This window comes from Sciurus carolinensis, chromosome 4, assembly GCF_902686445.1.
Source record: "Sciurus carolinensis chromosome 4, mSciCar1.2, whole genome shotgun sequence".
Taxonomy (NCBI): Eukaryota; Metazoa; Chordata; class Mammalia; order Rodentia; family Sciuridae; genus Sciurus; species Sciurus carolinensis.
In genome coordinates, this window is record NC_062216.1 from 176,797,870 (window position 1) to 176,825,545 (window position 27,676).

A 27,676-nucleotide genomic window follows, 5' to 3' on the forward strand; every position below is an offset into this window, starting at 1 on the left:
AAGTGCCTCCAACCCTGCCCCCGTCTCTGCAGGAAGACTGACGCCCCACCAGAAGGAGCTGCCTTAAATGGTCCTGTGTAACGCTGCTGCCGCTGGCCGTGGCTTGCCCTGGTCAGGCTGCATCCTTAATCAAGAAAACTACCTGGTGATGCAATTTGTTTTCCTTTTTTTAATTTAATTTAATTTAATTTTAAAATAAATGCTGCACTGGTAAAGCTGGCAGTTGGAACCAGTCGGATGACCCAGAGTCTCCCGGGCCCCGCTGGAGGGGAGGACGCGCTGGCTGCCCCCCAGGTCCTGGCCCTAGCACAGCAATAAGGTCTCAGACATGATCACTGCCTGCAGGAGCTGGGGTTGGGGGCAAGACCCTGAGGTGCCACAAGGACCTGATGGGCAGGAGGGTGTGGATGCCAAGGCTCTTTGCGATACTTTTTAACGCATGCAGAAAGAGTGGGTTTTTGTGTTTTTGTGTTTTTTTGTTTTTTTTTGTTTTTTTTTTTTTTTTTTGCACTTTGTATCCAGCTCCAATTCAGGGTCTCCCCTGGCTCTGGGCAGAGAGGGCCTGAGCTGGGGAGACCCGACCTCCACAAATGTGGGCCAGGCTCCAGGACTGCTGTTGCCTGCTGACCCTGGGAGCTGGAATCAGGCATTGAACCAGGCTGCAACTTTTGACTGCCTTAAAAAAAAAAAAAAAAAAAAAGACCCTCTGGGCCTGGTGGGTGTCCCCTGGGGCCAGGAGGGCAGGCCAGCATCCTGGGGTGGGTGGGCAGGATCCTGGCAAGAGCCGACCTCAGGCCTGTAGAGCAGGCACAGCAGGGTGCTGAGGGCTTGGAGACTGGGCTGCACTGTCCTGGAAGGGTCTGCAGGGCGATTCTACATTGAATTCTTTTTTAATGTTCTGATCATCTGACAGGGCACGCCAAGCCCCTGACCCCAATAAAAGTCACAGCATTCTTACTGACCCGCCCGCGTGTGCTTAAGCTGCAAGCCTGGAGAGGGGAGTGGGGAGGTCACCTCCAGCATCTTTGCTGCCCCAGGCCCTCGACAAAGGGTTGTGGTTAGGCCACGGCCAGCTGTGGAGTTCTGCCCCAGAGGCGATTGAGTTACCTAAGAATCAAGTCACACACTTCAACCCCCAACAGGCAGGCCGAGGGTGCCCCAGGCCCCACCCTGACTCAGCCAGAGGGACCCACCAGCTCTGGGCCCACAGCTCTCTCCCAGCAGTGCCTCAGCCCCTGGTCCTCTCGCGGCCCGGAGGTGCTGCCCTGGGCCTGGCCACACTCAGGTTTACTGGCAGGCCAGTGCATTCAGTCAGTTCCCTGCTCTGACTGCAGCTCCCCCACAACCCATGAGCTCCATGGGCTCGGCAGCCACAGGCTGGTCTCCTACCACCAGCCCCTGGGGCCAGGCCACCAGTGGCTACCACCCAAGACCACCACCCAACACAAGTGGTCACTCAGATGTTGCCTCAGCCTTTGCAACATCCACCTCCCTCTGCCCACCTTGGGGGGCCCCCACCCATCCTGTGGCAGGTAAACCTGGTCCTGGTGGGACTCTGTCAACAGGGGAGTGAGTAACAGGGCCAGCAGCAGAGATCCCCATGCCTGAGAGGGGACCTCGGGGAAGGGGCAGGGTGGATGTCAGCAGCAAGAGCCCCAAGAACGGAGACCCATTAGGTCCCTATGGGCACCAGCCTCACTCTGCCAGCGGCTCCCCTTCCCTACTGCCTAGGGACCCTCACCCCTGGGAGCCCACTCTCCTCCGCCCCTCCCGCAGACCACTCTCTGCATAGGACCCAGCCTCCCTTCTCTTCACTACACCCCTTTCCTGGAGCCTCCTGGTTGCTGGACTCTGCCCCAGAGCTGCTAAGATAGGGACAGGGGCCTTTTCTGTGGCACACCAGCCCCAAGACCATCCCTGAGGCCTGGGGGATAAGGGGGCCACACATGAAGCAAGATCCTCATTAGGTCACCCTCCCAGACCAAAGCTGCTCCCAGGGACATGAACTCTTGAGGTGAGTGGGCCCAGCACCAAAAAGGACCATGAGAAGCTGCCAACTTCCCACCCACGCCGCGGGGGACCGGTGGATCTGGGGATGGGACGGGGCAGGCCGAGGGCTGGCAGGGCATGGGACTGCTAGCTAGGGGCGTGGGCGAGCAGGACACGAGCAGCCGTTAGTTCTCTCTTTATATAGACTCTGGTTCTAGAAACAGTTCACCTGCGGCTGGCCGGCCGGGGTCAGCACGCCAACAGGGCTGGGCAGGGCTGGGCTATTTACAGGCCCATCACAGGGCCGTACCATGGCCGCGTCCCGGCACGGCACTCAGCCATGACACAACAATAAGTTAGAGCCGGCCGGGCGGAGCGGGGCGGGGCGGGGCGGGGGCTGTACACACAAGTGCTGGGGGCTCGGGGCTCGGGGCCTCAATACTGTCGAGGGCCGGGGCTGTAAACATGGCCGGGGCGGCCCTGCCCACCCCTAGTGGTCTGTAACGACTGGAAGCAGAGCAGCCCAGGCAGGGCCAGGAAGGTCAGGCGTCCGACAGGCAGCTCTGGATCCGGTCCACCCACTGCTGGGCCGAGGGTACATCCTGGGCACAGAAGTTGTAAACGCGACGCGTGGTCTTCACCTGGGAAAGGGCGGTGGCTGACTCCATGGCTGCTACAACCATGGACACCCCACCCCCGACCACCTCCCGAGCCTGGGCAGAGGCTCACGTCAAAGAAGGCCTTCTCGTCCACAGTCTTAGGGGCACCCATGGTGGGCGTGCCAGGCGCAACAGCCTCCACCTCCGCCAGGTCGATGACACCCTTGCACTCGGTGTCTACTCGGTGGTCGTAGTAACGCAGCTGTGGGGGGGGGACACAGTCAGTGCAGCCCGTCCCTGTCAGTCTCCTCCCGCCACTCATCACTCACCTGGTGCTTGGTCTTGTCCAGCACGAACCAGCGGGCTTTCCAGGGCTTCATGAAGGCCCCCTTCTTGTAGAGGGTGCCCTCATAGGACCTGCATTGGCAGCAGAACCAGGGCCAGGCTGGCCTTCAGGGCCCAGCTAAGCCTAGGCCCCGGCAGTTGCCCCCACCTGGGCAAGACCAGGGCCCCACCCCACAGAACTGGCCCAGAAGGGGAACTATCTTCAGGAAAGAGATGGAGAGTCTGGGTCCCACAACACCAGTCTTGGGGGTCTCAGGGAAGCAGGCCCCCACACAGGGCAGTAGCAAAGGGGCACCCCAGGCACAAGGGGTGGGATGGATCCTACAGGGCCCCAGCCGCCTCTGGTCCCTGCCCTCAGGTCTGCAGGTCTACATCTCACGCCCCTCAGTCTTGGGCCACCGTCATGGTTTCCCCCATCAGTCCTTCTAACTCCTCAAAGGCAGTTACACCCCTGCTAAGGCATCAGTGGGACCCGAGGCCCCGGCTCCAACTGCCTCTCGGACCTGTTTTCGCTCTCGGCCGTCTGGAACTGGCTGTACAGGGTGCTGGTGCTGCGGCGGGCAGCTTGGCGGGAGCTGGATGTGGTCGAGCCACTGCTCTGGTCACTGTCCAGGCTGAGGCTCAGGGTGGAGCCCACAGGCCCCTCCTGTAGGTACACACCCAGGGAGCGGCGGTGGTGGGGCACGCTGGACACGAGTAAAGAGCTGGGGGTGCCCTGGAGGCAGGAGGGGGTTTGCATCAGAACTGGGCAGCCTCTAGCACCTCCTGGCACATGCCCACCCTGGCCCCTCATGCCCACTTCTGCTCACACGTCCATCTGGCCGGCCTTCGAGGCGCTGTGCAGCCTTCACCCGGTCCCAGGTGTCCTTCCAGCGCTCTGGGGGTCGACCCAACTCTGTCTCCAGCCGCTGCAGCTCCTGGGCAGAATCAATACACAAAGTGTCATTCAGAAGAAAACACCCAGGTTGAAGCCTGAAAAGACAAAAGGAAAGGAAAATACAGAAAAGAAATACAGTAAGAAGTTCAAGGAGCACCTGGAGTAAGCAGCCAGAGTCGGGTAAGGAGGACGGGAGAGAACAGGCAAAAAGCAGTATTTGGAGATGATAGCTGAAGAAATTTTCAGAGTCAGGTGTGGTGGTGCACACCTGTAACCCCAGCAACTCAGGAGGCTGAGACAGGAGGATCGCCACTTCTAGGCCAGCCTCACCAATTTGCTGAGTCCCTAAAAAACTTAGTAAGATCCTCTTTCAAACTTTAAAAGTAAAAAGGGCTGAGGATGTAGCTCAGTGGTAAATTGCCTCTAGGTTCAATCCCCAGGACAAAAAAAAGAAAAGAATTTTCAAACCAGACATATCAAACAATATAATCAAGAAGCACTACAGGGCTGGGCTGTGGTTCTGTGGTAGAGCCCTTGGCCAGCATGTGTGAGGCACTGGGTTTGATCCTCAGCATCACATATAAATAAATGAATAAATAGATAAATAGTTAAAAAAAAAAAAAAAAAAAAAAAAAAAACGGTTGGAGGGATAACTCAGTTGGTAGAGTGCTTGCCTTGCAAACACAAGACCTGGGTTCACTCCCCAGCACCACCAAAAAAAATTAATTAATTAATTAAAAAAAAGCACCAGAGACCCCAGACAAGACAGGTTGAACACACACCAACCAGGGAGCTACAGAAAAGTTGAAAAACCAGGGCCGAGGATATAGCTCAGCAGTAAAGTGGTAGTCTAGCGTGAATGAGACCCTAGGCCCGATTCTCAACACTACAAAAAATTAAAAATAAATTTTTTTTTAAAAATGGAAATTTTAGAACTTAAAAGTACTGTATTTGAGATGAAAATTTCTGTAGATGGCTTTGAGTATACTAAACATAAGAGTAGTGAACTTGAAGATAGGGTAAGAGATATCACTCAAAATGAACTGCAGAGAGAAAAAAAGATGAAGGTAAAAAATGAAATGGCAAGAAAATGACCATCTCACAGATCAGAGAAGCTTAAGAAGCCCCCAAACGGGTAAAAAGGCAGGCTGAAGAGGGCGCTCAAGCCCCTGGTGAGGAGCCCGGCTACCTGGAACTCCACAGAACCAGGCACGGAGGCCACACCTCAGGAGTCTGAAAAGGATCTCAAGTTGAAGGCCAGCCTCAGAAACGCAGAGAGGCCCTGTCTCACACTAGAAATAAAAAGGGCTGGCATGTGGCTCAGGGGTGAAGCACCGGGTTCCATCCCCAGGAACACACACACAGGAACAGAGGGAGAGAAGCACCGCATGACATTTTCAGATAAACAAGCTGAGGGAATTTTATGACCAGCAGACCTTCAGCCAAGAAATAAAATTCTTCAGATTGAAAGGAAATAACCCAGGGTAAGATCTACACACAAAAAAAGAGTGAATATTGGAAATGGCAGAACTGGGAGCTTTTCCCTTACTTTCTTTAAAATAAAGTTGACTAAAACAAAAATTACAACTGTGCCATAGAACAGCTCAGTGGCTCCAACGACATCAGACCAAACTGACTCTAAGACACTGGGGACTGCCCGAGATGGAGGCGCGCTCTCCTGCTCCAGGCTGGCGCGTCCCATCCACCCCACACAGATCCACGTGCCCTGAGTGGAGGAGCCCGTGGACCAGGCTGCGCACAGCGTCAGCACGCTGGGCACTCGCACCTCCCCACCCGCCACCTGAGGAAACCAAGGCCACACAGCCACCACGGGGGGATGGGTACACGTCCCAGTGGTCAGGATCTGAGGCCACCCCCTGACTGACCAGCCACCGAGGGAGGGAGCACCACACAGGACATGCTGTCGCCGTGCTGCTCCAGCCAGCACTTACCACCCAGCTGCCTAGGTGGGTCTCTCGCCAGGGTCTCTGCCCTGTCGGATTCTGGGTCTGGTGGCTTAACAGACACCCATCAAAGATGGCAGAGTGAACGAAGGACAAAGACCTAAACGCCAACCCTCAGCTTGCAGGGCAGGAATCCAGGGGACTGCTCCTGGCTGTAGGGTGCCAAGGCAGTCTAGCAGAGGGAGGAACAGATCCTGGGGAGAGGAGTACTCCGAGTTGTAATGTGGACGGGTCTGCTCCCCAAAGGCACACGTGTGGAAGCTTTGGAGGTGATGGCATCGAAGAGGTGGGCCTGGAGGACGTCCGCAGGTCCCGGGAGGCTGAGTTTGTCTGAAGAGGGCTGTGACTGGAGCAGCAAGCCCGCCCAGCTCCCCGGTGAGCCTGGGTCTCCATGCACTCTGCCATCGCCGTCTGCCATGGTGTGACAAGGCTGAAGGACCCTCCAGAACTGGGTTGACTCAGCATCACACCCTTGAACCTCCTGAACTGAGCAAATGAATTCCTCCACTTTATAAGTGAGCCTATCTCTGATATTCTGTTATGGTGACAAAAGGCTGATACACCAGGTCAGGGAAGCACACATGCCTGAGCACAGGTCCTCAGATCTGGGGTTTGTGACAAGGACCTACCTTCCTTTCACTGCTGTGCAAACACCCACAAGGCAAGGAGCAGAGACATGGGAGCCACAGTGTCACCCCGGCCCCCAAGAGGCGCACGCGGCCAGGCCAGGCTCTGGTCTGGGACAGCACGCACCTCCAGCAGGCGTGAGATGGCATCGGGCTGGACCCGAGGGCGGCTGTCATAGCAGGGCCACACCACGCGGCGCCTGCTCTGAGGAGCACCTCCATCTGGCCGTTCCTCCTCTGGGGGCTCGGGGGGTCCCTGGGCCAGCTCCCAGTCGTAGGGGGGCCCCTCAGACAGCGTCTCCTCAGTGTAGAAGTCCCACACCTTCAGGTTGGACACGTTGCTGTAGGGCCGCAGGACCTGGGGGCGAGCCTCACGTCAGAAGCTGGGCCGGCCCAGCGGCCTGCCCTGGCGGGCCCCAGCTCACCTCTGTGTCCTCAGGGGCGTACATGTAGTTGTAGAACACGGGGGTCCTCTTGCTCAGTCGCTCCACGTACTCCCACACGGACCTGCACGCCAGCTGGCCCCTGCGCTCGCCCTTCTCCTCATACAGCAGCCCTGCACAGGGGCGAGGCTGAGTCTGGGCCCCTCCCACCATGCGGCTGCCCCAGGGCCCGCCCGACATACCCAGCTCGATGCGCTCATAGTCAGAGTCAAGCAGGAAGGTCCGGAAACGGCGAGACGCATGGTGGTAACCGAGGAACTTGAGGTAGAACTGGCTGAACTCAAACTCCATGGGGAACTGTAGGTGGACCTGTGTGGGGCAGGGCCAGAGGTCAGAGATCAGGGTGCACAGCCACGCCCACCCACAAGACCACTACCCACCTGGTACACACAGTCTAGGAACTGCAGGAAGACGGGAGTGAGGCCACTGCTCTGCCCTGCTAGGGTGTGAGCCCCGCGGTGGCTGAACCGATGACCAAAAGACAGCCACTCCTTCTCCACCAGCAGGCGGAAGCCCTCCAGCGTGCGGTAGAAGGGGTCTGAGAGCAGCTGCACCAGGGACACCACCTGCCAGCACCGCCAGGTGGTTAGGGAGGCACCCTAGGGACCACACCAGCCCCCATCACTATACCTGCTGCACACCTGGGTAGTGATGTCCCAGCCGTCCTCCAGGCTCACCAGGACAGAGGAGCCCGAGTCCAGGAGCTCCACCACCAGCACCGATATCTGCAGCAGCTTGTGAATCTGTAGGGACAGGCAGCCCTCAAACCCCATCCTGATCAGGCCCCAGAAACTGCCCAGAGCACCCACAAGAGGTCGGGTAAGACCCCTGCTCTGGTTATTCTGACCACAGTGTCCTCCTCCCAGGACCTCTAGGACCAAGGAGGCAGATTCAGCAAAGTCCCTGTCTTTGAGGTAGCTGAAGGACCTATCCCAAGTCCTCTAGCATTTGTAGGACACCAGTGAAGCCGTGCCCAACCCACCTCCAAAAGACCACCGAGAGGCAGACTGTCCCACAAGCCACGTTTTACATGGGCCATCAGCCCAGCTGAGCCTGGCAGGCTGCCCTGGACATTCTAATCTCACTGTAGGCCTCTCCCAGTCTCCCACCGGCCCAGATCCCAGATGCCTCCCAGGCACCACAATCCCATGTGGGAAGTGGCCACTTCCACTTCTCCTGGGGCCCACAACTGTTGGATAAGCAAACTCAGATGCCTGTCCACTTAGCTCAAGTGGAGTGGCAGGCCTCGAACCCAGGTGGGCAGAAGGGCAGGAACAGTGCAGAGACCTGGATCAGCCATTCCGAGTCCTCTAGCGAGCGCAGGAAGGAAGCTGGGCCAGGTTCGGTAGCAGGACAGCCCGGGACGCAGGCCTTAAGCAGCTTCTTGAAGCTAGCCTTCACCTGCCTTGCCTCAAACACCTCGATGGGCACCAGCTCCCACTGCTGGAGCGGGTCTGGCCGCACACCCTAGGAGGGGACCAGCACTGAGACGTGCCCAGTCCTGAGCCCCCACCTGGCCCCAAGTTCCCACCTCAGGTACCTTGAGCTGAGCTTTGTCCCCAATGATATAAAGAGCTGCACGCTGGGGCCGCAGGAAGCCTGGGTCAGGGGGGGCACCGTTGGCCTGTGGGGGGCTCAGGACATCTCTGCCAGCTAGCCGGGAGCCCACGTCGGCTCCGAGCCCACCACTGCGCCCACTAGCCCGGACGCTGCCCCGCTTACCTGTGGGAGAGAGGCACAGTGAGTGCCAGGGTGGGACCAGGGCACACTTACCTGGGCTAGCTGGGCCCAGCCTCCAGGGAGGGAGCTGGGCTCCCAGGGCAGGGTGGATGGCCAACAGGCCCCCAGGAGGACAGTGTGAGGGAGGAGGGCTGGAACACACAGACGCTGGCTGAGACATGTGGGGTGACCTGTGTTAGTGGCTGGGGTGGGACTTGGGTGTCAGGCAAGTAAGTACTGGGGCTGGAGGGAGGGCCGTTAGTGTCAGGCGTGGAAGGAGACATTAGTGTCCGAGACATCTCGGTTCACGCTGGGGGCTATCAGCGCCAGGTAAGGGAGAAGCCCCGGTACGGTACCTCGGGGCGCAGTCCATCTGGAGGCCGAGGCCGCCATGGGGTTGGACAGCGTGGTGACCCTGGCTCTGGGGCTGGGCACTGGGGGCACAGCAGAGAGAAGGCTCAGGTCTGGCCCCTGGCATGGGGTGTGCAGCTTCAAGGAGTCTACAGGTCAGAGGTTCCCACCAAGCCCTCCTCTGGGGAACCCTTGAGCCAGGAGAGGTCGGTAGCACCAAGTCCCTAGTCTCAGGAGAGCAAAGAGCCTCTGGTCCAGGCAAGGGGCCTTCCCCAGGAAGCAGAGTGCCCACAGCAACGACGTCAGGGCACGGGCTCTCTCTGGACATCTCTCTCCTCCCCTCCAGACAGTTCACAGGTGTCCTGCCCTCAGGTCCCCTCTCACACTGGGGTGGGATCTGTCTCACAGCTACTGCCCAGAAGTGCTCCAACACAACAGCCTTCCTCAAGACAGCAACAGGAGGGCTCGAGGGGCACAGCCTGGAGGAGGCCTGGAGCCTTCCAGAAGAGAGAGGGAGAATAAGCCCAAAGGAGCAGGAACACTTCAGTCCAGGACACAGGCAGATCTGAGCCCCAGGGCAGCGCCAGGCAGACACAGCAGGCACAATGTGGCCAGGAGCCCGGCCATGCTGCCCGAGCAATAGGGACTAGGAGGTGCTGAGGCCACATGGTGGGCCTCACGCTCGCCTGCCTCCACCAAGGCCTCACACAGACAGACAGGATGCAGGGCAACATCTCCAGCCACTCCAGTGGTCACCATGGCCAAGCACAAGGCAGGTGGTCACCCAAGCTTGCAGTGAGAGCATCATCCTGCTCAGGAAGCTGGCTCTCCCTGTAGCTGTCCCTATTCACTGCTGGACAATGAGGTGGGTAGTCTATTCCCCGAACTCAGGATACTGAAAGGCAGCACCAGTGGGCCTGGAGCTGGTCAGGGATGCCCAAGGGACACAAGGGAGGTGCAGGCCCTGTGGAAGCTGGCATGTCCTGAGGCAAGGATGCTACCTGCAGGTGATCTCAGGATCCCTGGCAGGGGTGGGCAGGCAGGAAGACACAGTGACTATCAGTCATACGTCATCAGAGAAAGCAGGTGTTTCTGAGGGAGGAGTGAGGGTGGGTCCACACTGTCCCTGGGATGTTGTCTCCTGTGACCATGAGGGCACTCACTGCCTGTCCTTGGCCCCAGTGCCCAGCAAATGGTAACAAGGCACAGATGGCCAAAAGAGCATTGCTTGAGCACGGGTGAGACCTAGAGGTGTAAGAGTGAGAAAGCCCAGGGCAGAGGAGAGGGCAGCAGGCTGCAGGCAAGGACTGCAGACCTGGGTGGTCAGCTCCAGCAGCAGGCTGGACAACACCAGGCTGCAGGACAGCTCTGCCCTGCAGAAGGTGCTACCAGCCCCGAAAACGAGCAGCATGCTACGCGAGGCTCCCAGGAGCTGAGGCCCAGCAGAGGAAACACAGCCCCGTGACTCCAGGGCAGGACTGGGTGTGGGGCAGATCCCTGTGGTGGCATCGACTATCCTGAGCACAACAGGACAGGTTTGTACAGGAACGGCTCACACCCAGTCACCAACATCCGCGCAGGGGACAGGCTGGCGTGATGAGGGTGAGCTCTCTGCAGGTTCAGTGCAGAAGCCTCCTAATCTCATGCCCCAGGTGCTGAGACAAAGACACCCAAGCACTGAGAACCCTGTGGGCAGAGGACACACACTGGCCTGGTGTGCCAGACGGTGGCCAGAGTCATAAACCTGAGAACCAAACCTCTAGGACCCCAGCACCTATCAGCCAGGTCAAGAGGATCAGTCAGACAGGGTGAGAGCACCAAGAAAACTGTGGAGAGATGAGGACAGGCTGGGTAGAAGTGGACATGGGGTCAGTGATGGGAGGGGTCAGTTGTGTATGTAGAGGGAAAGACAGGGGAAGCAGCTGCTATGGAGGCGAGTCCTGAAGAGAGTCACCTTCTGCTTCATCGAAAACCCTGCCCTACAGAACTGCCCAGGTGCCCTTCATGTCCCTCCAGGAGAAACATTTCATCCTCTGCCTGAAAGCTTCTCCCGGTACTCAGCACCCACAATTTACCGCCCAGCCCATATGGACAGTGGTTGTTGAGGGCAGAATACACAGCACCACACATTCTCCGCACTGTTGAGCCTGGGTCAGCCATAAGGAGACCCAGCCCACAACCAGTGCCCAGAGCAGCATGGGCAAGGGCTCCAGGCACCCACCTGACCTCCTGCCTGCTGTCTCCTTTGCAAAACAGGGACACCTCACAGGGACAGATGGCATCTCACACAGTTATGACAGTGGCTGCTCCCGGGCAGGGAGAACCATGGGTGTCTCACGAGAGGGCTCGGGGTGGGACACAGGCTGACCAGGTCCAGCTCGGTGTATGCAGGGAGGGAACAACAGGGACAGTGAGACCCATGTGCATAAGACACATAAGACAGGAGAGATGAGCCAGGACAGATGAAGGTGAATGCCCAGCAGTCAGCAGAGAGGCACTGGGAAGGGGCAGGGTAGAAGGGGGATGGGAGGACATGTCTCAGGCACTGCAGGGCGTGGGCTCTATCAGACAAGGCTGTGTGTGGACTCGGTGACTGGGCGGTCACTGTCCAGGAGGCTCTAGTAGAATTTGTGGTTTGGGGAAGGCAAGGAGGTAGACAGACTGTGGCCAAAGCAGGCAGGGCCTCAGGACTCACCTGGTTCAGGGGGGCTTCCCTCCTTGCCCCCAGTGCCTAGAAGGGCCCCCTCCTCATTCAGTACCCAAACATCCCTACCCACGGCCACTTCTGCCCGTCGCTGGCCTGCTCACCATAAGTGCTGCCACAGCCCCTAGTTGTCCTCCTCACCCCAGGCCCACTGCCCACCCTCAAGTGCCCTCACCGTGACTGCCCATATGGGCTGAGGAGAAGCCACTAAGTGTGTTTCGTCCTGATGCGTCAGCGTAGCGGGGCATGGAGCCGACCACGGCCTGCAGGTACTTCTCCTGCTCCAAGCTGCTGGAGTCTGCCTGGGACTGGCCTGGGAGAGGAGCAGGCATTGGAGGAGGTAGGGCAGGGGAGGTGGGCAGGCCTGAGGTGGAACGCAGGGAAGGTACCTGGAGAAGGTGCGTTCTGGGCCTTGAAGAGGCCAACCACACCCTTGCCGTGCAGGCCGCCGGAACGCAGCAGCACAGCCTTGGAGCGCCCGCTGCGCCAGCAGACCACAGGGAAGCGGTTTTGGCGGTAGCAGCGGGACACACGCTGTAGGGCATTGTCCTGGATGCTCTGGGGAACGATCAGCAGCCCTGGATAGCTGGGGGGGGGGGGGGGCATGTGAGGGCAGCGCCCCCCACAGTACCCGTCACAACAACCAGCAAGTTCCTGGCTCCCAGCACCGACAGGCCCAAGGTGCTTCCCAGACCCTGTGCTCAACTAGTTGCCCCCCACCAAGCCTGGCAGCCCATCCTTCTACCCTCCACCTCCACCTTCCTCGCTGGGTCAGAAACCATGGTGGGGCCCACAACAGGCCAAGAAGGTAGCCTAGCACTGCCCAGCACCCCAGTCAGCCCTGACAGCATCCTCCTGGAGCGTCCTTATCAACCCTCACCTGCGGCAGATGGCGTACATGCGGTTGACTGGGGAGATGCGGAAGGGCTCAGACTTGGCCCGGCTCAGACTGCTGCTCAGGGTGCCAAGGCCAAGGCGCTGGTAGTCACGGCAACATGCTCTCTCCACCAGACTGCTCATGGTCATGCGGTCGGAGGGCTTCAGGGCTGAAGATGGGGTCAGTGTGCTGGGCTCCAGCTCCTCTGACACTGTGCAGGCCGGCACATATGGGTCACGATACAGAAACCACCCGCCCCGCCGTGTGCCCTCCACAGGGGTCACCGCCAACAGAGACCACCCAGAACACCCCCATTCTGTTCCCACCCGAGATCTCATCCTCCTGGTCCTCAGGGGGTGGCTGGCCCCGATGCTCCCAGCCCGGGGGGTTGTACTTCTTCCGAGTGACATACTGCCGCCCCATGGTCTTCTTGGCATTCTTAACCAGGTTCCGGGAAAAGGTTCTGGGGTATAAACAGCCAGCAGAGGTGAGAGGAAGAGGCATAGAAGTTGAGTCACAGCTGGGAAGGCTAGGTGAAGCACACAGCTGGTGCCCAGTTCCCCTGGCCCTGGGACCTGAATCTGTACCTGAAAGAAGGACTCTTGTCCTTGGTAACCCTGGATGGCCGGCCAGATGTGTGGGAGGAGCCCAGGGTGAAAGCAAAGGTGTCCCTTATGTCTGACGGGTACCGCAGCTTATGCAGCTGCTTGCGGAAGAGCTCAGCGCTGTCAGACCCCACCTCCTCGTCAAAGGCCATCTTCAGCAGCTGTATCAGACAAAGAAGCCCTCAGGGGTCTGAGTGGACCCTCCCTAACTCTGATGCTGCTGGGAGCTGGGGCTCCCTTCTCACAGCAGTCATGCCACAGAAGTGAGTGATCCTGAAGGGAAGGCCTCACGCCCACGTGCTCAGAGTCTAGTACGTGTGTGAACTGTCAAGTTCAGGCTGCTGGGCAAGGTCTCAGCTTGCCCAGCACACCCAACACACAGAGCCAAGGGAAAGGCCAGCATGATGTGACACTGAGAGCCAAGGTGAGGGACCCTCACTGACAATACACTTGCCAGGCACAGGTGGAAACCAGCTCAGAGGACTGGCTGGCTAGGGGAGAGCTGCCCACCTGGAACGTGCAGGAGCGAAGCTGCAGGCCATCCTGCAGGAGCTGGTCCACAGGGGTTTGGACACTAATGCGCTTCTCCTTGGTCAGTGCAGCCACCGGGAAGGAGCGGACCACCACCTGTTCCCCGACTAAAACAGGCCAAGCAGAGTCAAAAGGAGAGGAGGGGTGAGAAGCAGGGTCCTAGATCTCATGGTGCTATAGCTATGGGGGTCGTGGGTGGGTGGGTGGGAAGTTAGAGGTGAGCACCCACCTCCCGCAGGCACCTTGTGTCCCTGAGAAAGGGGAAGGATATGCAGGGAAAGTGCTAGTCACCCCACAGAACTCGCAGGGAGGAGAGGGCACAGATAGAAAAGGGGTCTGAAGGCTCACCCAGTGGGTCAGTGGGCATCCCTGTGAAGATGACTCGGTATGTGGTGAGGAAGACAGCACCCTCAGCTGGGAGCAGTGCAGGGCCCCCTGCACTGCCACCTGCGCCCTCCTCACGCCCGTCGGGCAGCAGGTACACGCGAAGACCATCCAGGAGACACTCCTCACCAGGCAAGAGGCGTGGCCGCAGCAGCTTAGGCTACGCAGAGACAGGAGTAGCACCTCGGGACACAGCCCAGGCCCTGGCGCCCGCAGCCTGGCTGGCCCCTGCTCACCTTCTGGATGGGGGGCAGCCTCTTGCTCTCACGGTGCACGGCCTCCAGGGTCTCAATGTGCATCTGGACGATGTCTGGGAGAGAACAGTGCTCAGGCCTGGGCCCTGGCAACCCCCTAAGTAAGTGTTCCTGTGCCAAAACCCCATACCTGGCACCATGACATGCAGCCCTTTGAGATGGTCACTGGTGACGCCGCTCTCTGTGCAGACCTTGTCCACAAAGCGGTTGATAAAGCGGACCACGGCCCCAGCCACGTCGCAGGTCTCTGCATCCTCAAAGCCACTCTCTGTGTCATAGCTCTCAGCCACACTGCCGGCCATGCTGGGCGGGGAGGGGTGTGTGGGTACAAGCTCACCCGCCCACAAGCCCCACCCACAGCCCCGCCCACTCCACTCCTCCCCACTCCCACCTGTTGGTGACCAGGCTGTTGCTGGCACTCTCCAGGTCACCCAGCCCTGCCCGCTCCCGCAAAAGGCGGCTCTTGCTGCTGTCCAGAGGCAACAAGAGGTAGCTCATGCGGTTGGCGTAGTGGATAGCCTGGCTGAACACTGTGCTCTCCTCCTTCTGCACCAGCTCCTGCTGCTTCTCACGACTCAAGGTGGGCCACAAGCGCCGCTGTTCCGAAGCCACGTCCAGGGCAGAGCGCTGGTCCTCCTGGGATGGCGCCTCCCCAGCCTCCTGCCATAGCACCACAACGAATGAGTCAGGGCTGAGCGGCCCTCCTCCCCGTCCAGGAAGCCCTACACACCTGGGAGGGAGCCTGGTCCTCAGAAGGCTCCAGGTAGAGGGCACGGATGTGGGTCTGTACATCTCCATAGAACATGGCCTCCCAGAACTGCGGGGTGCTCCACACCACGTGCTCCTGCACGCAGCTGTAGGCAAACTGCGTCACACCTGGGCTCAGCTTCTGCAGGGGCAGGTTGGGGAGGTCACCAGGTGTGATCCAGAAGGAGCCAAGGAAGAAACCCAGGACTCTGCAGCACTCACCCGGCAGAAGGCTGTAACAAGGGGCAGCAGGGCAGCCGCGATGCCGTGTTCATCCAGGGAGGTGCAGTCCTGTGGGCAAAGCAGGGGTTCCATAGGGATCCGTCCCCCCAAAGACAGTGCCCACCTCTCATCACATATCAGTGCCCCACAGACCAGCACCTTTCAGCCCTGCCACCGAGAACATTGGCCCTGGCTCCCCAGGGTGGCCTCAGAGGTTCCAAAGTCAGCCCCACACCTCCTCCAACAAGGACCCTCCTGTTCCTGTCATCCCTACATACCAAGGATCCCATCCACACTCCCTCTTCATCCTCGTCTGAAGAGTCATAGGGGGACTCGGGAACCCCCTGCTCACATGCCACATTACTGGCAGAATAGGAGCCTGGCCTCACCTGCAGGCAGCAATTCATCATCCGGACGACAAAATCGAACTGCTGGTGGTCCAGGACCGCCCGGTTCTGCTGCACATGCAGGTGCAGTTCCTGGGCCAGGCAGCGGCGGGCAGCTCGCCCCTTCAGAGCCCTGAGTACGGCTGGAAGCAGCTGGGAGTGGGGGCAAGGGGAACATGGGGCTGAGGGCAAAGAGGGAAGCATGGGGGAAGTCCCACAGGGGGAGGAAGCAGCAGGCCTACAGGAGGCCAGAACCTCCATCATGGCATAGGAGATCCAAAAGCCACACAGACCAATAGAGATGAAAGCTTCCAGCAGACCCAGCAAGTCCACAGTGAGAGTTTAGGAAAAGAGGGGCACAGCTGAGTGCACATGTGCTCTCTGGAGAAGGCCTGAGGCCCAGAATGCTCAATCTGCTGGGGTTCAGGGTCTGAAAAAGGGGCCTGAGCAACGTAGGCATCACAGCACAGGCCAGGCCACAGGAAGGCTCAAGCTTGATCTATTGCTAGTTACCCATCATAAAACCACAAGAGACACCACACAACTGTGAAAAACACGAGACTTATCAAAAAGGATCCCAGGTGGGCACAGTGGCACACACCTATAATCCCAGCAGCTCAGAAGGTCGGCATAGGAGGAAAGCCAGCCCCAGCAACTTAGCGAGGCCCTAAGCAACTCAATGAGACCCTGTCTCTAAATAAAATACAAAAAAGAGCTGGGGATGTGGCTCAGTGGTTAAGTGCACCTGAGTTCAATCCTTGGTACCAAGGGAAAAAAAAGAAAAAAGGATGCAAGTGTTATGTGAACTTCACACAGGGCAAAACAGTATGCAAGTGGGTTTTGTTTTCTATAAGCTAAATGCAATACACATAGTTGTATAGTCTTTCAGAAAAATGCAGAAGAAAATTAATAGATATCTTTAACATCTTTTAACTTTAAAAATGTATACAACCCCACTTGCTGAACCTGCTTGGAAGACCAGTCCTGCTGCCCACTGAGATCAAGAAAAGGAGACCAGGTGCCCACCTACCCTCCTGCCAATCTATCCACCTCCAGCCATCTTGCATGTAAGCAGAGCCCCCAGGGCAGGCCCAGCATCCACTGTGCAAGAGGCAAGGCCTGGCCTCCTCTGAAGCTGCTGTCCTGAACCCAGGTGGGGGGGGGTCCCTCACTGCACACCTCACCTTCTTGGCCTCAAGCATCTTCCCTTCAAACACGTAGGAGATGCAGTTTCGCACCACTTCCAGCCGGCGGGCACTGTTGACGTGTGGCCCGCTGCACCGCTCTAGTATGGCAGCTGTGGAGACAGGACATGTTCGCCCTCTCAAGAGTCTACTCCCAGGCCCTTCTTTGGGGCATGCGCTCCCTCCCCTCCCCATTACACACTCATGGGGGGCCCTGAGGGCACAGTGGTCCTCCTCTCGGCCTTCACAGCTGGGGGTGCACCCTGCATCTTGGCTGCAGCCTGGTCCACAATCCACTGCACGGTGCCTTCGTTCAGCCGGGGAAGGGTCGGGGTACCCGCCGCAGGTGACTGGCCTCACCTGGCCGATGCACCTTGTGCATCGCCACAGCTGGATATGGGTTCTCCTGGGGTAGATAGGGAAACAATGGCCAGTGGGCGGGGGCCAGGGTGGTCCCGCACCCTCCCATCAGGCCGCACCCCGTACATTCTTATAGAGCTGCTCTGCCAATTCCTGAACGTGACGCAGAACCCGCTGGGGGTTGTTTTCATCTGCTCGCATCCGTGCCACCTCATGGGCCACCAGCTGGGTGGAACAGGAGGCAGGGTGAGGCTAGGGCAGGTGGGCAGGTGGGGGAAGGCAGGTGGGCAGGTGGGGGTGGGATGCACCTCATCAAATAGGTCCGTGGGGCGGTAGGGAACCCCACGCTCCGACACAAAGCCTGCAAAGGCCATGCCCTCCAGCACCTTCATCAGGAAATCATCTTCCACTAGCCCACGCTGGCCCAAGAAAGCTGCCTGGGGAATATCAGGAGGGCAACCACTCAGGGGAATACCGGCATTTACCTACCACCCCACTCCCCCATCCCCATACCACCTGCTAGCCCACCTTATGAAAGCGGATGACAGGCTCTGGGTGGATGCGCACAATGTGCAGGCACCATCGGTAGCCCTGCAGGAGCTGAGCAAAAAGCCGAAGAAAGACGGCTCGGAGCTCCTTGTCCTGGGAGCACAGGTGATGCAGGTGAGTGTCACGTGTCCTGGATGCTTCTCCCCACTCCCACCCAAAGCTAGGAGTGGGGCTTCCAGACACCTCTATGGTCCCCTTCTGCCCCTCCCACAGTATGCCACACAGCCAAGCAGTTCCTCCACACTTGCTAGGGACCCTCAGAGGCTCCATCCACTTCCTGTAGCCTTGCCCATACCCGTTGCATGACCAGCTGCCTGCGCTACTGGAGCCCAAGCTGGCCTGGAGGTAGGGCTGCAGTGTGCCTGCACCATCAGCCCTGACATCAGCCACAGCAGATCGGAGTGTGTGTTATGGGGGTGGGGCTGGGGGTTCACATTAAAGCAGCAATGACCCCTACCTGCATCTTCAGGGAGGACGAGGACGTTGTAGGTGGGGGGAAGGCAAGGTCGGCAAGTTCCAGCTCTGGATCCAGGACCTGTGGTAGAGGCAGAGAGTAAGGGCAGAAACATAGCAAGCCTTAGGCTCTGGGCTCCCCATGCTGCCACACAATGGTTCCCCACAGGCCCCAGGCTTCAGCTTCAGCCTGGCCCTTGCCCTCACCATGCTCAGAACATTGTGGGTCTGGCTCTGTAATGGCTCCGGCAGGGGTGGAATGTGCACACACTCAGGGACAGTCACTGTCCCTCCATCAAGATCAGCAACAATCACATCCAGCTGTGGACCAAAGGGAGCAAGTGGTCAGGGGCCTGAAGGCCTGAGCAGTAAGGCAGACACAAACCACAGCCCTTACCAGCTCCTGGGTCTCCGCCTGGAAGGCTGCGTTGACCCCAATGATGAAGGGTGTGGGTGTGCTAAGGACCTCCAGCAGCTGTGCCGGCAGGATGGGCACATAAGTGAAGCTGCAACAGGCCCCAGGGTACACAGTGAGTCCCAGAGGACTGCGTGGAGGGGCCAGGAGGGACTGGGTGGAGGCACTGAGCAAAGTGGCACCTGTATCGAAGAGGGAACAGCAGTGCCAGGAGGCCCCTGCAGGCATCTGCAAGCCGCTGGTAGCTCCGGGACAGGAAGAGGACCTTGTGCTCCGTGAGGGCAGCACAGAACAAAGACAGCACATTGGTGATGCCTGAAGGAAAAGGACAGGTTAGGTGTGGGGCGTGCCACCCCACAGAGTGAGAACCCATAACTGGCCACCAGTCCCAGCGACAGGAAGTTACAGCAGAGATGGTAGACAGGCTTACCCAGCTGGCGAAAAAGCAGGGCCACACTGCAACGGCTGACAGGTAGTGAGTCAGCCAGTGGGGTCTGAATGACCTGCCGGTCACCGGCCCCCAAAGAGATGGTTCTCTGTGGAAAGAAAAGGACCAGAGCTCAGCAGTTTGACCAGACCCAAGTCAGCCCAGAGCTCTGTGGTGCCAGGTGGGCCCTGGTAGACTGACAGACCCAGAGATGGAACTGGCTGGAATTGCTGGAGGGAAAGGTCACCCCTGACTGTCGGCTGAGCAGTGCTCCAGAGAAAACTCAAGGCAGGGGGTGGCGGCCTCTGACCTGGGGCGAGGGCAGGGCCTGGGTGGGCAGAAGAAACAAAGTATCCATACCGCTCCTTCCTCAACAGAGTCCAGCTGCACAGGACAGACAGGCAGAGAGACACAGTTAGACACCCCTGGCACACAGGGCACAGAGCAGGGAGCAGACAGATAAACTGACATCCAGAGACAAGCACACACCCAAGAATGAACAGAAAGACAACAGGCCCAAAGGAGCAGGTACACGAGCCAGGTGAGCAGGCAGGGGCCAAGAACGGATGACAAGTACTGGCACAAAGAGCAGAAAGAAGTGCCCAAAGCACTGGGCCATGCTCAGCCACTGGACTCTGAATGCCCACCAGGCCCCCACACCCCTGACTGCACTAGGAAGGCCTGTGCCATGGGAACACCAATTGTTTTCAATCCCCACCTGTGATCCACCAGCCAGAGGGACGGTGCACGTCAGTAGGTTCCCAATCACATTCTCCAGGCACACGTTCAGGCCCTCCACGTGGATGGCATAGATGAGACCAAGGCTATTCTGCAATGTACCAGACACGGAATGGTAGCACTGCTGATGGGAACATCTGGTATCCCGCCTCACTGCCCTGGTGATCCACCTCACCCTGAACACCTCCGTATGGTCCAGTCGTGATACCAGCACCAGGGTCTTTGGAGCGAAGAGCTGGCCAGCCTGGGCTGGTGCTGCAGTCAGCAGCCGCACCCGGCCTCCCTCATCTGCCTCCTCCTCCCTCTCCATGGCATCCTCCGTGGTGCACACCGCTTCCTGTAGACAGAAGCCCGTTCTCCCGGCTCTCGTCAGGTGCGTCCCACAAGCCCAGGTGGAGGACACAGGTGACTCAGAGAGACCCAGCCCACTGGGAACTTTGGCCTCCACACAGTGGGAGACACCCCCAGAGGCAGAGGGAGCTGGCCATGACCCGAAGGCTCATCCTCACACATGCTGTACCCCAGGGCCCCCTAGCTGACCTGTGTGGGCTCCACTGGCTCCCAGAAGGTCAAGCAAGCGCAATAGTGCCTCTCAGAGTTGATGTCAGTGAGGACGGCAACAAAGAAGGTCGGTGGGTTCCTCTCAGGGCACAACTGCCACCCACTGGGCTGACAAAACTACAGGGAGGGCTCAGTAGTCAGCTGCCTGCACCCATACTTGCAGCAGGAAACAGCCCACCTGCCCACCCCACCTACTCCCAAGCATCTGCACTGCCAGGACCTGGAACTTCCAGGGCCACAGGCAACACCTCATTCTGTGACTCTGGGGACACCTCACCCCCTGGGTCTCAGCCCCTGCTGGTGAAAGTAGTAAGTCTCTGGCCTTACCACCTAGGGTGAGGCCCAGGAAGGGCATGGTGCCCACTGTTGGGAGCACTTGACCACACAACACGGTGATGTGAGCACCAAACACCCTGACAGTCAAGTCGGCCACCCGCCTCTCCACAGCAGGTCTGCATCTCCTTGCAGGGATGGGCCTATTTCCCCGACTCACCAGCTCAATGCCCTGGGGGAAGGGGTTGTCCTCCCAGTCCTTCTCTGGGAAGCGTTGCAGGATCTGGCCCTGGCCTTCCCCACTCCCTGAGGATAGAAGCAGGTGGTCAGAGAACCCTCCCTCCCTTCCCTCCCCCACCTCCTTCCAGAACTGGCCCAGGTCTCAAGACCCAGTATGGAAAAGTCCTCTCCTCATCTGGCACCAGACCAGCCTCAGGTCTCAGACATATAGTTTCCCTACAAAAGTTCTGAGAAGCCAAGGTAACCACAAGCCCCAGGACCACCAGAGGGCAGAGAAGCCCCCAGATCCCTGTACATCCCCACTGCCCCCACCCCTATACCAGGCATTGCCCACCCTCGCAGTACCATGTGCCAGCGCTTTCCTCCCCACTGCCATAGACCAGCCAGGCCTCTCCCAGCATAGGCCTCCCTGGGGGCCAGTTACACCTGCCCCACAGCCCACTCAGCACCTGCCATCATGGCAACCCTGACTTAGGCATCAGCTCCAAAAACTCTCGAAGCTGGACAATGACCACCATGCAGACAGTGGGTATGTCTGGTATATCAGACATATTTGGACACCCCCAGAACTCTACGTCACCCACCTACCCTGGGCCCACACTGGGAGTGCATAGGATTCACACCTGTTTCCTATGTGGGTTTCAATAAGAAGCATCAACCCCCTTGTGGGGGGAGAGGACTATCCAAGCCCACAGTCCAACTGCTATCTATCCCAGCACCTCAGAGACAGACTCCAGGACAGATCCCAGGAGACAGGATTCAGCAAGGTCCTGCTCCTTGGAACCCATGTTCCCTAGGTCTTCTGGCCTGCACCCCCTCACTACCACGCCCAGGGCACTGCTTCCTGGTCCAATACAGGCCACTGAGGTAGAAGCCTTGCCTGTGGATAACCCCTACAAAGTTAAACCAGAAGGTATACCAAGGTCACATGAGTGCTCCACCTGCCTCACAGGTCTCAGAAGATGGAGCAGGATATGACAGGAAAGACATGCCTCTTTATTTTCACCTCTCACACTCACAACTTGAAGGCCCCCACAGCAGGAAGTTCCCTACCCTCTGCTTGGTCCAGTCTTAACACCGTTTCCCCTACCAGCCAAAGCAGCAGAGGTAGACAGCAAGGGAAGGATGCTCAACATAAAACCTCTCCCGGAACCCCACCTTCATCTTCATTTCCAGTAAAATACAGTGCACAGCCTCCAAGGGCCTGCAAGGATGCAGCCCCACATCCATCCAGGCTGATTCACCTGCATACAGGCAAGCTGACCCCTAGCAGCTAACAACACATTCCCCAGATCCTCTAAACACAGAAGAGTGGGTCTGAAACTTGGGCCCTCCAGGATCATGGAGTCAACACCAAGGATACGGGGTGCAACTGAGCTAAGGGTAAGTGGGGAACTAAGGGTAGTGAGGTGATGAGGGGCTGATTCTGACTCACAAAACCTCAGCTTCCTGCTCCACTCCCCCCACAATACTGACACCCTGCAGGCAGCAAAAAAGGAGGGGACAGGTGTCTGCTGGTGCCATGTCTACCTATATATATCCACAGACCTGCTCCACCAAGATAAAGCCCCTGTGAGGATCCCGATCCCACCCCCATGAGCCACCCAACAGGACCCAGCCAGCATACTCAAAAATGCAACACACACACACACACACACTCCCCCCCCCCCCCCCCCGCCCCGCAGCCGTGGCTCCGCCCCCCACCCACTCCACCAAGGGCTTCCTTGTGCTCAGCCTCAAACCACCATCTGGGGCCAGCCCTGGCTGGCACCCAGGGCTCACCCAGTTCTTGCCACGAGGCAGCAGGCAGAAGACGGAAGAGGGGGTGTAAGACAGGGACAGGAACCTCTGCTCTACAGTCTCCCTCCCAGGTCAGGCAGGGTGAGCAGTTTTCAGAGGGCTGCTCCCTATAGCTTCTCCCCCCACAAAGAAGTGGGCAAAAGGGGATTATCATCATCCACCATCACCTTCTCCTCATTCATTGTGTGAAATGCTAACTTCCTCTTACAACTCAGCCTTAAAGTCCTCTCAGGGGTCCACACTCTGAAGAGCTAACTCTGAGCTCCACTCTCATGAATGTCCTCACTGCCTCATGAGGGAAGATGGGGGACCAGCCAAGCAGACCTCTCTCCTGAGCTCCAGACTTGCCCTTAGAGACTCAGGTCACAATGTTCCTTCTCTATAAAGATCTGTGTCTGAGCCTGAAGCCTGCAGAGGAACCCCTTGGACCTCTCTCCTCCACAACCCCACCACCACCACCTCTTGACAACTGGTGCACCTGTCAGCAGGCTGGGCTAGATGGCAGGCTCCAAATCTGGCACAGACCACAGCCTAATTAGGGCTTGTTGCATGCATAGCATGACTATCCTCCCCACACCCCAGTCCTACTCACACCCCACAAGCAAACAGGTCTGTCAGTCAGAAGTACAGAACAGCTTCCGGAGCCCCAGGGAGCACCAGAACACAGCAGGCCCTCCCAACAAGAACACACCATGAGGAAGTCTACAATTTCACCTGTGAGCAACACTCCCTGGCCCCTTCTCTGAGACCTCAGCCCGGACCTCAGTTCTGTACTTTCAGGAGGTTGGCTGGACCTTGGCTGCAGCTTGGCTGCTCGCCTGCATAGGAGGAAGAGGTTCTGTCAAGTTTACCCAGTGTCCCCCAATCACTCAAACACTGTGACCCCAAGGTGACTTGAAACGGCTGAGCACCTTAACCCAACAGAGCACTGCCCCACTTCAGGGTAGTCAAGAGAGAGAGTGCCTTCCCCTTCCCACCCCGCTAATTCTGACAGTACAGTCATGCACCACTGGGCAGTACTCTTTGGGGGGCCTGAGGAGGAGGGGCACCAAGGTCTTCTGAGGCACAGATGGGAAACCCCCTGTCTCTCCTATTCCTGGACCATAGGCTTGGAGACGTCAACCTAGGGGTGACAGTGGGGCTCCTGCGCTCAAAGTTCCTCAGTAAAAGCTCCTCTGGCAGCCAGCCCCATGAAGGCTACAGGGCTGAATGGCAGGCTGGCCAGCAGAAGAACACAGACCATGCGTTCTGTCATCTGCTGGCAGCACCCCATCACCAGTGCCAGGCTCCGATGCCTGGAGGACTACCCTAGGCCAGTGTATACCATGGGGAGACAAAGAAAGTACAGCAGCCTCCTCTGCTCAGCCTGCTACACACCCTGTCATACACACTAGACAGCACTTTCCTGGTGCTACACACATCGGGACCTCAAAACGCAGGCATGCTGCCCCCAGTCAACCACTGCAGAGGACAGGGGTAGGAGGGTCTACAGCTTCTCCAGTCATCCTTCCTGACTTGCCCTCACCCACGAACCACGGCAGCTGTGGTCCAAGGCCTTAGACTCCTTTGAGCATCCAGAGTAGAGGCTGGGAGACAAGTGAGGCCACCCAAACAGCCCCAACCTGCTCTAGAGGAAGGGCATAAACATGGGTGGGGATAGTAGATGGGGCCCAAGAATGTGGCCAGTTCATTACCATCAGGGCTGAAACAGGTCAGGCCACAGGATGGAAGGTCTTTTTATCAGACACTTGGGATCCAGACCCTCCTTCCCAGTGGCAGCAAGAAGGCTGCCAGCCAGGTCTAGGCCAGGTTAAATGTCTCTCCTACTAAGGCACCTTAACACTGGCCATGCTGCATTAAATCAGCTAACCACTGCTGGGAGCTGGGCAGGGGCCATCCTCTGGTCCTCACACTGACCCCGGAGACAGGCCCAGGGCACACAAGATGCTCCCTGATTCACCAGGTAAGGAGACTGTGATGGGCCAGATGGCACCCTCTGAGAGTGAAAGGGACATACACAGCCCAGGCATTACCTTCTTCAGCTCCCTTTCCACCATCTCTGAGAGGTTACCATCTGGAAACCACTAGCAACCAGGATGCTGCCTTAGGCAGAACTCTGGACCCAACCTAGGCAACCAAGACACCTAGGTCCCACACCCAGCAGTTTCAGACAAAATGACCAAACCCAGGCCAAAGAAAAGAAATCTCCCCATCCATATCCTCAACCTAAAAGACCCTGCATCCCTGCCTTAATCTCCTAGCCCTGCCAGTACACAGGGGTTCCTTCACCTCCCTTGGAGGTGCCTTGGTCTCTTTGTGCCTATCTTCATACACCTGCTGGTTCATCATTAATAAGACAGTCATCATTTCCTAGGAACTCATATCTATACTCATCACATCTTCACAACCTAGGAGATTCGTGTGATTCGTATCAGCTCCTAATGAAGAAACTGAGGCACAGAGAGTCAAATGACGGGCCTGAGGTCACAAAGCTACAGTTGTAAAGCATGGACAACTGACCCCCACATCAGGTGCCTCTGGTTTCCTTACTCCCACCCCAACCCTATCACTTTTCTTATGGGTTTGTTCCTTACAGGGATAGATAAGTTCTTCTAAGGAATGTCCTGAGGCTGGGTGGCCAGTCAGTTCTAACCTCAGAAGGCAGTGTTCAGGGGCTCCATGGTCCTCTACCAGCACTCCAGTGGACAACTTGAAAATCACTCATTCCCACCATTCAGGGTGAGTGATCATCTTGGGCCCCAGACTTTTCATCTGTACTGTTCAGAGGTCACACACATCAGAGGTGCCTGTGTAGCTCTGGCAGTGAGTACACACATCACAGTCAGCTTCTCCCAGGCCCACACATGCCTCCTCATGCCTCTCTCATATTCACCCTCAACTCTCACCCCACTACTACCACCTCTATCTGGCCTCTACCTGCAGTACCTCCCTATCAGGCCCTCTCTTCTCACACCGTCCTCAACATCATCAACCTTCAAGCCTGAGGTTCCGGTAGCCCCTACACACAGCCTAAGGCCCCTCACAGAGCAACCATCACCCAGTCTTGTTTCCCAGGATCCCCATGCAACCCTGTCCCAGGTGGCATGGCTTTCTCACTGTCCTCTACATGTGCCTTGGGACAGGTGACTCTCCTCAGAAGAGACAGAGACAGGAAAATGTGGTCTTTGCCTTTGAGAACATTTTCTGGAGGAAAAGTCAGATGTTTATGACTGATGGTACCAGAAGACATATACTTGTACAGATGAGAGAAGAACAAGTGCTGAGTAAGAGGGTCATTTACACTGAGTAGGGTCTGGAAATGAGGAAGACTCTGAAGAAGCTTCAAAGAGTGTGCAAGCTCCAGCAGGTGGACCCTAGATAAAGAGGGAGTCCAGGTGGAGGCTCAGCTAAAAAAAGGCAAAGAAGAGAGTTCAGGTTGTGGATGGTGACAGTGGCAGAAAGGCCCAAGAATGATACAACACAGGAGAGGGTTGCAGATATAGCTCAGCAGTATAGCCCTTGCTTAGCATTCGAAAGGCCCTAGGTTTGATCCCTAGCACCATGAAAAAAGGAAGGAGATAATGATGACTACAAAGAAGCAGCAGCAGCAGCAGCACTGGGACTTGACAGACAAAGTGCAAGTCTGAGCTGGCTTAGACTGGACACTTATCCTTGCTGCACCTGATTCTGTTCTACAATTGGGGGCCACGGCAGGGCAACCCTGGTGGGCTGTTGAGAGAAAGAAGTGAGATCATGCACACAAAGGGCTGTGCAGGGCCTGGCACACTCAGAACCCTTGCCAATACCCCAACACCACTGTCTCCACGGCTGATGCTGATGTCATTGTCAGGCTCTGTTTCTCCTACCCCCCAGGCTGAAAGGATGCTCAGACACAGGTGCTGACCCCAGACCTGGGCCTCCTACACACTGCCACCAATAACCACAATGATCTCCCACCCAGGGCTTGGCTTGCAGGGCCTGTATCAACAGGCCCATTGCCAAGAATGCTCTTCTGTTCACGTTTCATCCTGAAATCCTCCAAGTTCCAGCTCAAATACGACTTCTCCATGAAGTAGTTCCTGAACCTCCATCCTCTCCTCTGCACCCCACCAAGCCTATCTGAGGCTTCAGAACCAGTACTACTCAGAGGAGGGGCTGGCCTCTGGGCATGGCCACCCAGCAGTCTGTGGAGGCCAGGAGTGTCCACCCCAGCTACTGGAGAGGAGGTGGCCTGGAGCCCTCCCATCTCCAGTCAGATGCCCCTGCCCACCACCGAAGCGAAAGGCAGGTGCTCGGGTGGCCCCGCTTCTCTTCGGCTATCCCAGAACCTGCATCCACCACAGCCATTGGGACGCTTCCTGGGCCCCGAGCGAGGCCCAGAACTGAACCCTCGGCCCCAGCCCCGTCTTTCTACCCGCCTAACCCCCGGGACCTTTGGCCAGTTCCTGGTCCAGGTCCCCTGGTCCCTAAGTCCATTTCTCAGCCCTGGGCTAGTTCCCAGCCCCGACCCCTCAGCCCACTGCCTGACCCTCCACCCCCGACCTGTCCCACGCCACATCCCTCAGCCCGGTCCCGCAGACCCCATATTCAGGACCGGCCCTCTGTCGCCAGACCTGCCCGCTACCCCGATACTCAGCCCAGGCCCGCAGGCCCCAGGCCCGCAGCCCCCAGCCCCGGCTTTCGGTCGCCACCCGCGGTCCGCCGCCCGGATACTCAGCCCCCGGTCCCCGCCCAGTCCCTCAGCGCTCTGCCGCGGCACTCACCGCGCGGGTGCGGCCCGAACGCCACCAGCACGAAGTAGTCCGCGAGCCGCGCCATGGCGAGAGGCGCGGGGCGGCCCGAGGGGCGCGGGCGGGCTCCGCGGCTCGGGGACTCGAGGGCGGCGCGCTCATGGCCCGGCGCCGGCCCTGGGCCGCGCACCCGGGACACCCGGGGCCCGCTCCGCCGCGGCCCTGGCCCGGGCTTCCGCCGCCATCTTCCCAGCCAGCGGCCCGCCCGGGCGCGCGGTGCGCCTGCGCGCCCTCACCCCGCCCACGTGGGCGGAGCCTGAAAC

General features: G+C 58.3%; 2 protein-coding genes across 14 annotated transcripts in view; one reads left to right on the top strand and one right to left on the bottom strand.

Moving 5' to 3' along the window:
* The window catches only part of Ppp6r2 (protein phosphatase 6 regulatory subunit 2), a 91,562-nt gene extending 90,601 nt beyond the window's left edge, over positions 1-961 (top strand). For all 13 annotated transcript variants that reach the window (XM_047547980.1, XM_047547983.1, XM_047547984.1 and 10 more), the window contains one exon: positions 33-961. In XM_047547980.1, coding sequence (XP_047403936.1) covers positions 33-81 — 49 coding nt within the window. In that variant the 3' untranslated portion in view covers positions 82-961. The remainder of the gene's footprint in view (positions 1-32) is intronic.
* Sbf1 (SET binding factor 1) lies at positions 706-27,629 on the bottom strand. Its single transcript, XM_047547978.1, is given in 42 exon segments — positions 706-2,630; positions 2,719-2,850; positions 2,918-3,005; positions 3,437-3,648; positions 3,743-3,850; positions 6,528-6,758; positions 6,826-6,956; positions 7,026-7,152; positions 7,224-7,409; positions 7,485-7,586; positions 8,131-8,310; positions 8,384-8,565; positions 8,919-8,996; positions 11,793-11,930; positions 12,007-12,203; positions 12,498-12,705; positions 12,821-12,957; positions 13,082-13,260; positions 13,610-13,737; positions 13,979-14,174; positions 14,251-14,324; positions 14,399-14,571; positions 14,660-14,928; positions 14,999-15,157; positions 15,238-15,306; positions 15,627-15,776; positions 16,808-16,920; positions 17,010-17,126; positions 17,129-17,213; positions 17,294-17,392; positions 17,476-17,604; positions 17,696-17,809; positions 18,174-18,251; positions 18,377-18,490; positions 18,567-18,675; positions 18,767-18,899; positions 19,015-19,120; positions 19,730-19,840; positions 19,925-20,086; positions 20,290-20,427; positions 20,804-20,889; positions 27,387-27,629. Coding segments are annotated over 42 exon segments (5,682 nt in total). The 5' UTR covers positions 27,442-27,629; the 3' UTR covers positions 706-2,531.
* Between the last annotated feature and the right edge of the window lie 47 nt (positions 27,630-27,676).